The sequence below is a fragment of the Solea senegalensis genome, linkage group LG5 (assembly GCF_019176455.1).
Source record: "Solea senegalensis isolate Sse05_10M linkage group LG5, IFAPA_SoseM_1, whole genome shotgun sequence".
Taxonomy (NCBI): Eukaryota; Metazoa; Chordata; class Actinopteri; order Pleuronectiformes; family Soleidae; genus Solea; species Solea senegalensis.
In genome coordinates, this window is record NC_058025.1 from 19794348 (window position 1) to 19807968 (window position 13621).

General features: G+C 41.0%; 1 protein-coding gene across 1 annotated transcript; it reads right to left on the bottom strand.

Moving 5' to 3' along the window:
- Window positions 1-331: 331 nt before the first annotated feature.
- On the bottom strand, window positions 332-13258 carry kazald3 (Kazal-type serine peptidase inhibitor domain 3). The gene is made up of 4 exons (XM_044025530.1): window positions 12288-13258; window positions 1389-1549; window positions 1135-1282; window positions 332-717 (listed from the first exon to the last, which is right to left on the bottom strand). The coding sequence occupies exons 1-4, from the start codon at window positions 12901-12903 to the stop codon at window positions 632-634; spliced, it is 1011 nt and encodes a 336-aa protein (XP_043881465.1). The 5' UTR covers window positions 12904-13258; the 3' UTR covers window positions 332-631.
- Window positions 13259-13621: the final 363 nt, after the last annotated feature.

Consider the following 13621-nt stretch of genomic DNA (forward strand, 5'->3'; position numbering starts at 1 on the left):
TATATATGCAGCACTGTCTCCATCACACACCATTGAAACAGACAGACGATCCACTCTGACCACTGATTCACAGTCCCCTGCTGAAACGAAGCTGTCAATCCACTTCTTCCTCTGTTTGTAAGTTTAAATGTGATATTTTTGTCACTTTGAGGTTTGAAAATGACCTTTTACCACAAACTTACTAAACAAGGCAGCAGTTGACATGGTAGACTAAAGTGCTGCTAGTGCTAGTTTTTCCAGAGACATGGTTGTAAAAACCAAGAAGGCACAGAGTGTGTTCACTGTGACCTCATCTTAATTCTGTCATCAATAAAGCGAGAGGAAACAGCAGTTTGTTTTTTCACTTTTATTTTAAAATATATAACGTTTGTAATTCAGGAGAACCAAACAAGCTGAGCCTCCTGTCACTTTTAGAGCGATGATACAGACGGATACAAATATTATGAATATTTAATATTATTAGTCACTCACTGAAAACAAAGTGAGCTGAAGCAGAATCCTCTCTGTGTTTCATTAGAGTCTGTGTCGTCCATCACTTGAGTGTGATGTATTTCTTGTCTATTTTGTGATGGCAGACAAACCAAGTCGAGCCCCACACAGCAAGAAGTGATGTCATGATGTCACGTGTGTCTCAGTAGGAGTCATGGTCATAGTCTGTGGCATCCATCAGCTGCTCCATCACTGAAACTCTGTTAGCCAGGTAGGACGAGAGTTCCTCTGACAGAGAGTGAGACAGGGAGAAAGACAGGTGAAGGGTGAGGAATCATTTTTTTCTTGTGTCATCATCACAGTGAGCCTTTACGTCTCACACACACTCAAAATGAACCTGTCCATCCCACTAAGCCTAGAGACAACATGCATAAGAACAGAACACTGTACTTCAGGGCCTTTTTCTGGCATAAACATTGACCAGCAGCCCTGAGGACCAAAACCTGGTCCTAATGAGGTAGAACTGTTTATGTTTAGTAGCCTGGCTAACACCAGACTGCATCATAATCGCAAATCTACGTTTTGAATTCTGTTTAAGTTAAAGTTATTTAGGTATTAACGGTTCAATGCAGGGTCGTCAAGGAATACCTTTGAGAAATTGTGTCTGTGTGTAATGTACCACTGGTGTAATTCACTCTGTCTCACCTGCTCCCAGTACTCCCAGTACAGCAGAGGCGGAGACAGATCCCAGGTTGTTACGAGCAATGCAGCGGTATGTCCCAGCATCTCCTGGCTCCGCCCCCTCAATCTGCAGCCAACTGGAGAGCTCAAATTTCAGAGGCCCGCCCCGAGACTGCAAGACAGACAGAGACAGACAGAGACAGAGACGGACAGGAAGTCACTTAGACTTCAATGCCTCGTTGATGGCACTGGAACAAGAACCAGGTTCCTGCCTGTACCTGGACAGAGATATGGGGGTCATCCCCAGGCAGGATGACGTCTTGTCCCTCCTTCCTCCACTCCACCAGCGCCATGGGAAAAGCAAAGACCTCGCAGAGGAACACCAGGCTACTTCCTGTCCCATTCACCTGACTCTGAGGAGGGACCTTAATGATGGGGACTGATAGAGAGACAGACATTCACATTCTCATTCAAATGAAATGAAAAACACTTCAGACATACACATTTTCTTACTTCAACCGACACGTTTTCAAATGATACATTGGTGTGAATTGTGTGGACATCTTGTGTAGATGAAAATCAAATCGTCAATCTTTCGATTAAAAACTCAAACTTTCTCTAAACCTTCACAGTAAAAATGTCTGATTTACACCAGTTCGATATCAATCTGCTGAAAACAGCCTTTTCATTCTTATCCAGACCTTTTCGAGAACTCTCTTTATACAGTTGCTCAGTGTTTTATTCGTTTATTCGCCTTTGTAAGGAAGGCGTTCAAAATCAGCGTCAGAGAGTTTGACCACGGAGAAACGAGTGTCAGATAACTTCACTGCAGTTTGTCGTGCACTGTGCACTGAATAGAACACAGCACCTCTCCCAACTGTGCAGTGGCCATTGTTTTTGCCAGAACCAGTCGTACGAGGTAACGTCATGTGTGGTTGCGTTGTGTGTTCTTTTCCTCTATGATAGTCTTGTTCATGCAGATATCACCATAGCCCTCATGGGTGTGTTCACAAATTGTCAGCTTGTTTCTTAACATTCAAACATTCTATGAGAAACTTGAATTCATCCTTTTAACGTCTCAGTCATACCAAGTCAATGCAGCTTGCCAGATGTCAGAAATCCCACTGCATTGCATCCTTCTTGAAATATCTAGTTGTTAATGTTATCAGTAACACCAGTGCTTTTCCTGTTAAAGCGTGCTGTGTGTACAGAACATGTATAATGTGTGTGAGCTCTGAGTAGTACATTTGTGTCTGAGTCATGTGACAGGAGCCACGCCAACAGGAAACCAGGTTTATTCTGAGTTAGAACAAAACAAGGATAAGAGAGTCTATAATCACATGAGACAGAAAGAGGGCACGACCACAGTATATCATAAGGACAGAAAGATGATGGAGAGACCACAACATATACAGAGAGAAGGGGAGAGGCAGCAGTTACTTTGAGAGAAATTACAGAGTAAAGCAGTCACTGCAGCCACTGTGTATGTGTATGTTATTTGTCACCTCTTTAGGAATTTTCTGGCATAAACACGACTCACGATTAAGTCAATGTAAGATGGAGTGGCGGTTATCAAAGAAGAGAGAAAATTGAGCAAAGCTGATATTTTAATTCAAGTTCCTCGAATTTCCAGTTTTTTAAATGAATTTGCTGTTAGCTCAAGATGTGTATGGCTGTCATTTGTGTGTGAGTGTGGGGTGATGCAGATGGCATGGGGACCCTTTTCGCCTCTGTGTCCAGGGGCCCATTGTCTTATAAACCTGTTTATTAGTGACTGTAAATGACCTCTGTGTGTAAAAACCAGGGGCGACCAAGCCTTTTCTGTAGCTGCCCCAAACTATGGATCCATTTAACATTGAAATTAAATCTGCCCCCGCCATTGAACATTTTTAATCATTTTTAAAGACCCACCTTTTCTCCTTGGCCTTCACTTTGGGTTTTTTTTTTTATCAATTTATTATTTTACTGTTTTACTGTTTTCTTGATGATATGCCTTTTAGTTTGTAAGCACTTGTAAGCACTGGTCAAGCCATGTACTCTCGAAATAATGCTGACTTGCCTTGTGTCTTAAAGAGGCCATAGCATAGTCCTATCTCGCTTATATGTAAGATATGGAGGTGTACTTACAAACATGAAGTCGTTTTTATGGTCAAAAACCTCCAATGTAAATATCTCATCACTGACGCTCTCGTGAGCTGCACTGTTTCAGACCAAAACCACACCCGCAGAACACAGACTGTCTTGTGATTGGCCAGTTACCTGGAAGTGACGTAATTGGCATGTCAGCTCTCAGACCCGCAGCTCTCCCTCTGGAAAGGCGGATGCACAGCTAGCAACTATCAAAACATTGAGTAATGCTGTCGTCACGACCCCTCGCCGCAATCCCTTAAGCATTTTTAACCATCTTTACCATCAGTTACAAGTTAATGCAACTATGTTATTCTGTATCCAAAACAATGAAATATTGTGTCTATCATGTTTATTATGGCTCAAGAGAACACTGAGGAAAAGTGTCCTTACTTGCATCTACTACTGCAGTGGCTTGACAACAATGAAAACGGCAAAGGGACATGAAAGTTGTCTGTTGCCCTATTAATTTTGTGGGAATAAAGCCATTTCTGATTCAGATAAATTAAGACTATGGACATAATTTTACTTTGACATACGTAATAAAGACATAGTATGTAATGAAATGTATAACTTAATTATTTAATTAACTTTAAATCTCAAACTAAAAGCTTAATTCTGAAAATTCTGTATATGGGCCATTCTACCGAATTCGTGCAAAGTCCAGAGTTGGAAACACATTTTCAAAAGTTGTTTTTTTCCAAAAACCTTGTCCATACATATATTGTACCATATTTCAATGGTACATATCTAGTAAAGGCGCAGTCAAATTTCATATATTAATGTCTGCCTGTTCTTGAAATGTTTTTCAACTCCTGAAATTTGTCACTACCGTAACACAGCAACACACTGCAATAAAAACCATTATATTAATCTGTTAATATTGTGTGTCCATACACCCTCTAAAGAATAATTTTAGTAATTTATTATGAAGGGTTTTACAACTAAATCACTTAAAATTATTTTTTAAACAAAATTTCAAAGTTTATTTTCTAAGACTCATCAAAATTGAAATGCAATCTTTTTTGTAAAATGAATTACACTGATCATAGAGATCTCAGAGTTCATTAGTTATTACATTGAATGTATATTTAACCAATAGTTATCATAAAATGTTATTTAATGACTCAATTCTTATTTTATTTTACAAAACATTCAGTGTTACGGTAGTGACCGCACTGTTACGGTAGTGACTGCACTGTTTTGCTCATGACCACAGTATTTTGTTTGCAAGGTTGTATTATATCCCCTCAACCTTATTGCTTAATATTAACTCATAACCTGCCTTTTAATGTGAATTTTACAAACACAAATGTTATGTCTCTGATAGGTGAACTTTAGATGTGGGTTGTCTGCAGTCGTGTTGAGAGCTGCCTGTGGGAGCTGCCTAGTGTTTCTCTGAGCATAGAAACAAGATTGTATTTTCTGAGCAACCTGCTTGTCAATGCGCTTCTTAATCCATGTTTCTCTTTATAATTGGCAGACTTGTATTTTTTTCTGCAAATTGTGCATGAGTGTGTTATGGAAAAGAAGGGTCTTTCTGATATGCACAGGAACTCTGTGCTTCCATACTTCCTTCTGAGTTTTTGTTCTTGCAGAACATTTTGACTTCTCTGGCCTCACGCACAATCTATGGCACCGTTTTCTATATTTTTCTTTCTTCCATTCAAGTTTATTTTTCTGTGGTCACGCATTCCAACGTCTCTTATTAGTCTCACTAGAAGTGCGTGGAGTAACAGTCTCACTAGAAGTGCGTGGAAGGTAAGGCGGCATGGGAGAAGGCGTGGCAGAGGGTGTGGGAGGTGGCGTGGAAGTTGTGCACAATCTCTCCACCTCTCTTTGACTTTTCACCAATAGCCTGTGATGTTGCTGTCTTTTTCGCCATGATCTTCTGACCTTCCTTTGCTCCCTGTCAGATAAATCACTGATAGATTTGATCTTTCCTCCTTTCTTTCGTTTCTAGTTTCGTTCTCTTTCCTTCTTTCCTTATCATATCAAACATTATTTAGCACTCTGAGATTCTTAAAAATGAAATGTGCTTTACAAATCAAATATAATAACAATATTATTATTATTATTATTATTATTATTATTATCATGTTTAATGAGTATAATGTAATAATAATGATGAAAAATGTCCTTAAATATGTGGAACCGTACACCATAATGATTATGTCACAACCGTAACGTTACAATTCGTTACGGTTGTGACTGTTACGGTTGTGACATTTTTAGCTAATTCCTTGCATAACTCAAACATGCTAACAAGTAATTGGCTAGGAACAGATGTTTGAACAGTTGTACACACAACAAAACATAATATTTTGTTTTGAGCCCCCAAAAGTGTATTTACTTGGAGATAATATGTGTACGGTTGTGACAATTATTAATGTAACATGCTGATTTTCAGACTTTGGAGCCCATTTACTTAAAAATTATGAGAGGTAATATCTCACCATGCAGCCATGAGGGACAGGGATGCAGTGTCATTTCTTGGTCAGAAATTCTGGGGTGTGACTAAAACCAGGCTCCACCCATGTGGTAAAACAACTCGTGTTACGGTTGTGACATGAAAGTGTGGGACAGCATTTTTTAAAGCATGTTTTGTAATTTAAAAAAAAACTTCAAAATGAATCTAAATGTTTTACATTCTGTTTAAAAGAAACCAAACATATATTTTAAAATACACCATTGGAAAAAATGACAAAATTCTTTTAAGTATTATTTTCATGGATTGAAATTTAGGGCTTAGAGATTGGGACAACTACTTCCCAATAGAAAGTACCTAGGAAGGTAGCATAAATGATGATTTTGTATATATTTAGCTTAATTACTAAATAGTTACAGTCTTGTGTTTACCTAGATCATAACATAATCTTAGTAAATATTGAAGGTCTGAATTCTTAATTGTTTTGTTAAATAGTTTTTTTATTGTGGGACAGCAATTTGCACGAATTCGGTAGAATGGCCCATATACGTGTAACACCCTATGACACCCGTACACCGGTGTCATAGTCATCACCGGTGTGACATTGTGCCAAGACATGGATTTTGCAATACTGTCAATACCGTAATAAATCAGTTGTGTTATGACAGCAAGAGGTGGAAACACAAGCAACCTGTTTCATCATTTACAAAACACGCACGCCCGTGAATATGAAGCGGCAACCCAGGCCAAGGCGAGCGCAAGTGGGACCAGCAGCACCAGCGGAGCACGTCCCAAGACTACACAGCTTTCACTGCAGGCAACGTTTAATGCTGCTACACCCTACGACAAGAGTAGTAAGAAAGGACATGGTCCATTCAAACTATAGCGAGAGATGGCTTCAGATATGTGGTTCACACTCTGGAGGCTACTCCTCCAAAAACGTACCAAAAAAAGTAATACTGTGATATTATACCGTCACCGTTCAAAAGATAAAAAATACCGTGATATTAATTTTAGGTCATATCGCCCACCCCTATGTGTAACTGATGAGTTTCTGCTTTGTGTTTTATTGAGCGAGGCACAATAAAACAGGATATATTCCCCTTTTCAAAGGAAAGCATCAGAGCTCACTCAAGCTCCATACATTAAAACATATTTATGAATACACATGGAAATTATCAAATGTAAATAAAGCACAAAACAGCGTCAAAGAGATTAGTTAAAGACCACATAGACCGTATAACAAAAATATTTTAAAAAAACACAGTGCAGCAATTTGCCTTATTTCCTCTCACTCCCTTCAACTCATTTTATATATCTTTCAATAAGCTATGGCAAAAACCAAATCACAAAACGAGGCACACAAGAGTTGAGTTCAGGAGGATTTATTCCCCTTTTCAAAGGAAAACAGAAGGCACAGGCTTCACACACAGTCCACAATGCACAGTATCTCACTCTACAGAAAAAATAAAAAATAATTGCACCCACATATTAATGGACTTCACCAAAATACTTCAAGACTTAGCAGAGCACTCCAATACATTCAAGTTATGCAACTTATTAGTTAATCATATCACTGAGATAATGGCAGAGGAGGGCTGCGCAACCCTTCTAGGGTACACTTGCAGAAAGGGGTGCCTTTCACACCACCTTACACATTACTTCACAAGGTAATAACAAAAATGATTCACAAGACAAGGAGTACCTAATATTTATCACTGCTATTTTAATACATGTTCAACCTAAACATTGGATTAAACCACTGTCTTTTGGTACTTGGTTTAAACTTGGTACTTGATGGTTTAAAGAAGTGTATAACTCAAACAGGTATTTTCTTCTGGGTCATGTTCTATCTACAGGTTTCAACAACCGGCCCAACTTTGTCCTTAAACGGGAGACAATACTGATCGCTGTACTTGGGGGGGCTCGTTGCCATGGCCTGTCTCATCTAGCACACTTAACACACTTCTTGGCCCCTGGCTGGCCCTTTCACCCAGATGAAGGTCTTCAAGCTCCTCATCTGCGTCCAGACATTCTGATGGTAAGTTGGCAGAAGCACTGTCCAGAACCCAACTGGTTATTCGGTCTTCTGTGACATCTCCCGTCACCACATCCGAAACCCGACTTTGTGTCGTCATGGCTCGACACAGATGACTCAGTGATTGATGATTCATCATCCTCTTCATTCTGCAACTGGAGTGGAAGAAAGTTGGTCTCCCTCAGCAATGTCATGACTTTTGGTCCTTTTGTTGTACAGTTCAGTCTGGTGCTGCTGACTGGTGACAGCATTGGCCTGGGCAGATGATAATGCCTCTTTGATGCTCTCAAGAGGCGCTCTCCCTTCAGGTTTGTCTTGCTCACCACACAGCGCTTGCATGACTTGATATTTTCACGGACATCTCGTTCTATGTCAATCCAGAAGAACTTTTGCCTCGCCAGGTATAGAGTCCTATGCTGTCCCTGGTGGCCAGCCTCATCATGAAATCCTGTATCCTGTCATCCCAGATCTGCTGTGCTTCTTCGAGCAGAGCTCCATATGGCTCTGCTACAAGTCTCTTACTGACCCGTGACTTGATGAAGGATTGTCTTCTCAAAGCATCCGCAACGATGTTTTCACTGCCTGGGATATATTGGATACTGAAGTCATATGGAGCCAACTTCGACACCCACCGCTGGTCACATCCAACTTTGGCTTTGTGAGGATGTAGGTTAGCGGGTTATTATCAGTCCAAACGATGAAGGAGTGTCTGTTCAGCCAATGGCTGTATTTGTCACACAGACCATTTGAGAGTGAGGAACTCCAAACAATGGGCTAGATACTTTGTTTGTGGGCGAGACGGGGCTTTGCTTGCGAAGGCGATGGGACATGCCTTGCTTCCTTGTTCAGGGACTTGAGTCCATTCACCCGGGCTGAGCCTGAGAAGCCCGTTTTACGTTGGCCTTTCCAGTTGCAACAGCGGTCAGGGAGAACAGGGGCTTTGCCATACTGGAACAGTTTTGTATGAATCTCTGGTAATACATTGCCATACTGTGGAAAGACTTGATCTTTTTTGCTGAAGGTGTGACTCCATCCTCCAACATGAAGTCCACTTCACTCGACATGATGTGGCCCAAGGACACCGGAGAAAATGGCACTTCTCCTGAGTCAGCTTAAGCCCATGTCCTCTCAACTGCTTAAATACCATTCCGAGTCTTTTGAGGGCTTCCACTTCATTTGGGGCCATGACCAAAACATCGTTGAGGTAGCACAACAGGGTCAAGAGGTTTTGGTCTCCGAAGACAATTAATCGCGGCATTAAACGCTACGGTATATTAATCGTAATGTTTCCTCAATACTGTCAGAAAAGATTATGCTGGAAGCCCGGAACCATACAGGTAGGTCATTACAACTCAAACAGAACGAAAACAAAGTTACACAACAACCGCGTGTTACTGATTGTGTTGCTTTGTTTTTGCTCCATGCGAGTTGAGTTCACAATAGAAAATGATGTGAATAGAAGACCAAAGTAAAATAAAATAAAACAAAATTTACCTTGTCAAACACTGGGAGTTCACTGTTTAAGACGTTGGAGAGAAGTTATAGTGACGTCATTGTACAGCCTTCATAATAACAGAGTTAGAAGGGACAGAGCAGCAGTCAGGTGGATGAAGTGGAGGAGCTGCTGCTGCACTATAACACTGATTCACTGTTACTGTTCAGACACTGGCTGTTTGTTAGAACACAGCACAGAGATGGGTGTAGTCTGAATGGAAGGGCGTAGGGGGTCCAGAAAAAAGACCTGATTGGGGTCTCACTGAGTCCACGTTCATAAAACAAGCGGTGCTCAGATTTCATCTCACAGCTGGAACTAAAGCTACAAGTATTCAACTCTCAAACAGTGTGCAGTGAATTCTCCTTCCTACCAGGCTCCCTGTACTACATACTACCTCAGGAACTGAAGTTTGGAGGAACTTTATTTTAAGGCTGCATAAATTTATTGGTTAATAATGAACCACAAAATTAAACGCCAACTTACTTTGATAATTGACTGATCAGTTTTAATAATCTTTGAAAAATGTAGTTCTTAATAGGACAATACTGTTTTTTTGGATGTTGTGTGGATGGAAAAGGTGCTGACAAATGGTTAGACTATGGTAAGCGCTGATCCCTTACTTCATCATGCCCGATGCCACACTTTCATGACCCTGTACCAAAGATATAGACAGGACAGGCTTCCAGATTACAGACAATACATTAAAATAGGAATTCCAAACAGTTTGGCAATTACTAGTATAGAATACTAAGTATTCCAAGCAGAGAGGGCAGCAAAACTGAATGCTCGTTTCCCCAATTCAGCCCAGACTTTGGGAACAATCAGGTGATTAATGCTACAAGAATATAATGCAGAATGGCCATTGGTTCTTTGTAACAGAGATCATAAATAAGACAGAACCAAGCCATGAAGTCTTGTAAATCAGTGTCATCCAGTGAGTATGCCTTTGTATACTCAAAGAAGGCCACTCAGTCTGTGGTGAACTCATTTAGGCTGCTTTTCCATTACTATGTTTAAACGTACAGTTTATACAGAGGCTCTAAGAATGTGTAATATTGAGTGTCTTATATCCTTTTTTCAGCAAAATGTCACAAACTATATGAACAAACCTGAGCAAAAAGTACTCATGTTTAAAATCGGATTGTGTGAATATGTGACCTGTGAACACACAGCCCCAAGACGTGCATATAAGGAGTTTACCTTGGGCGCACCTGAGACACAGATTTGTGCCACATGAGGGTGGCACAAGGGGGTTAAGGAACTTTAGTACCAAGTGACACAGTGTCATTGCTAGTTTCCAAATGACAGAGTTATCATTTTCACACCCAGCCCCCACAATGTGTAGGCAGCAAATGCACTTATGCCCATTAGTGCACCAATAATAGAGTTTTGGTTTTAGGCATGGTTGGGCGTGTGATTTTTATGCTATATTTAAACGATGCAATATTGCATCGTTTAAATAAGCATAACAATTAAATTCTGTCCTGTGCAGTCTGTTAGATTTGTTGATGGGACAGAGGGTCAGTAGACAATAGAGGCAGAAGGTCCAGCAGTCAAAGATTATCTCTCATTTTCTTACATTCGACATTTAAATAGCAATGTGCCAGATGTAGGCACACCTGGCTTTTAAGGGAAATAATAAGTAAAATTCTTATTAATTTCATTCCCAAAACACACTTATTTCAGACACTAAATACGAACTCTTTGTGCTTTGTATCTCACTTTGTGCCAGTAGTACGTGCTGTGTAACTAGCAAAAGTGGAGGTGGACTGATGTGGGCAAGATATATATATATTGTCTAAGATAATATCGTGATTGTTGTTGACATGCAAATAGACATTATTGCGTATTTAAATGAAGATGAATCACGCACTAAAGTGCCACACATTCTGCATCAGTGAGAAGGATTCAGTGTTACATGACCACGAGTGGGCCTACGTGATCACATGACCTCATGCTAGCATCCTCCCTGCCACATAGGTTAGCCTCATGTGGTTATGTTTACTCAGAGTTCATTGTTTCTACACTATGGTTCACTTAATAGTCTACAGTGTTTTTAATTGAATGCCAAAGTTTAAAAAGATAAATAAGAGCTGTTTTGATAAAACACTGTTCACTGATAGTATCTGTAAGCAACAATTAATGACTTAAACAATCGCAAATAAAATTTTAAGTTATAGTTATAGTTACCAATTATTGTTATCATCAAAATCCCCCAAAGTGTCGAGATATTATTTTTTGCCTATGTCGTCCACTCCTAAGTTGGACACACCCTAAAGCCCTTGTGCCATGCAATCTATACCAGTGTTCCTTAATCCTGGTCCTCGGGACCCACTGCTCTGTATGTTTTAGATCCGGTGTGCTGCCCTGCTCCAGCACACCGGATTCAAATGGTCAGCAAGCATTTCAGAAGCCTGATAATGACCCATTTATTTGATTTGGACATGCTTGACTTGAAAGTTTGAAAGCAAATCCTGTTGCTTATACAGCTCACTCCTATTGACGACTATGACCAGAATGACTGTGAACCTTCCTTCACAGATATTATTCTCTGTCCATAGTTTATTCTGTCCTGTGTTTGTTTTGAAATGCACTATCATCATCATTATTATTATTATTATTATTATAAAAACAATGCTCTGTCCTGTCAAACCATCTCTGTCTGTTGCGATGGTTATGAGGAAGACAATTCCTCTGAGTCTGTCCTCTGCTTTGAGTTCCTCTTTGAAAACAAAAGAATGTTTGTCTGTTTCCCAGCTCAATAAGACGTCCTCAAATATTCTGAGTTAGTTTGATACTATAATCAACAGAACAGTGAATCATGGTATCAAGTTTCCACCAAAGTTCATAAAACCTTTTATGTTTTAATCTCTAGAAGTTTCACAATTTCAATTTTCAAGAGACTCATGAAAATCCCTTAAACTGAAGGGATTTTCAAGAGTCTCTTTGTTGAAATCCATTATTGTGTATATTAGCGGCTTTCTTTTCATTCAGTGATCATCAGTACAAAGCAGTTATTCATCACAAACTCTGTGTGTGTGTGTGTGTGTGTGTGTGTGTGTGTGTGTTTGTGTGTGTGTTTGTTTCACCTGTTTTACAAGGTCCCTTCCCTCTGATCTTGAGTTCAGGTTTGAAGAACGCAACCTCTCTGAACTGACACATGTTCATGTATGTGGTTCCATCACCTCCACACACAGGCTCCTGTTCCTCACACACACACACCACCTCGTCCTCCTCCTCCTCTTCATCCTCCTCTCCTCCTCCACCTCCACCTGAGGGCCGCGGGTCCGTCTGACATCGCAGCCCGGTCCCGCAGAGCCCGTAAAAGAAGCCCCGGTCTCCCAAGTCACAGGCCTGGCCCTCCAGGTTTCCGCACTCCTGACAGCAGCCGCATGAGTCCAGCACCAGACCAGCCCGGCAGCCGCGGGTCTCCGGGCAGAGGTCCAGCTCACACGGCCTACATCCTTCCTCCCCGCCGGTCCAATTCCGTCTCCCTCCGCCTCCCAACTCCTCGTCCAGCTGGTCGTACTCCAGCAGCGGGTCGGTGAGGGAGGGAAACCCGTGCGGGTCTGTGCCGAGGTCGGGCAGCTGGTTCGGGATGGCCCGGCATGTGTGGAGGGTCAGACAAACACCGAGGAGAATAAGTCCTCTCATACCCGGCATGGTTTCCCCAGTTTGTGGGCTCCGCTCCACTCCGAACAGCATCACCAGGACCGGGCAGGTGATGCACAGACGGACCGCTCCTCCTATACCGTGAATATACCGGTTCTGACTGTCACTGTCACTGACACTCACATTCCTGTCCCACAACAGGGACAAATGAGGGACAAAAACAACACAGGACAGACGCTATGACATGAGGAAAAAAGTTAAAGATCGAGTAAAACAAAACATTTGTGTCCCTGACTCAGACTCTGACATCCGTTAAAAGCAGAAAAACACAACTCAGTTCTGGTTCAGACCCAGTCACGGACCCGGGATCAGACTGTCTGAGGTTCAAACAGCTGAGCCGCTCGCGCTGCTCACCGCACAGACAGGCGCGAGACGACGGAGGCAAGCTTACCAAAATAAAACCAGACACATCCACTAAAACCCTTCAAAATAAAATAACGTATTGTTCTCCCTTTTTATAACAAATTGGCTGTTGCATAGTTTACACCAGGGTGTCAAACTCATTTTTGTTCAGGGGCCACATACAGGACAATTTGATCTCAAGTGGGCCGTACCAGTAAAAATAGTAAAATAATAGCATAATAACCTATGAACAACAAGAACTCCTTTGGTTTTTCTCCTTTGTTTTACATTTAATGAAGGATATTTTTACAAAACATGAAATTTGTGCAATTTCAACAATATCATGCCTAAACTTATTATTTACACATCACATCTGGATCTATGAAGGCACAAACATTTAGTCACTGGT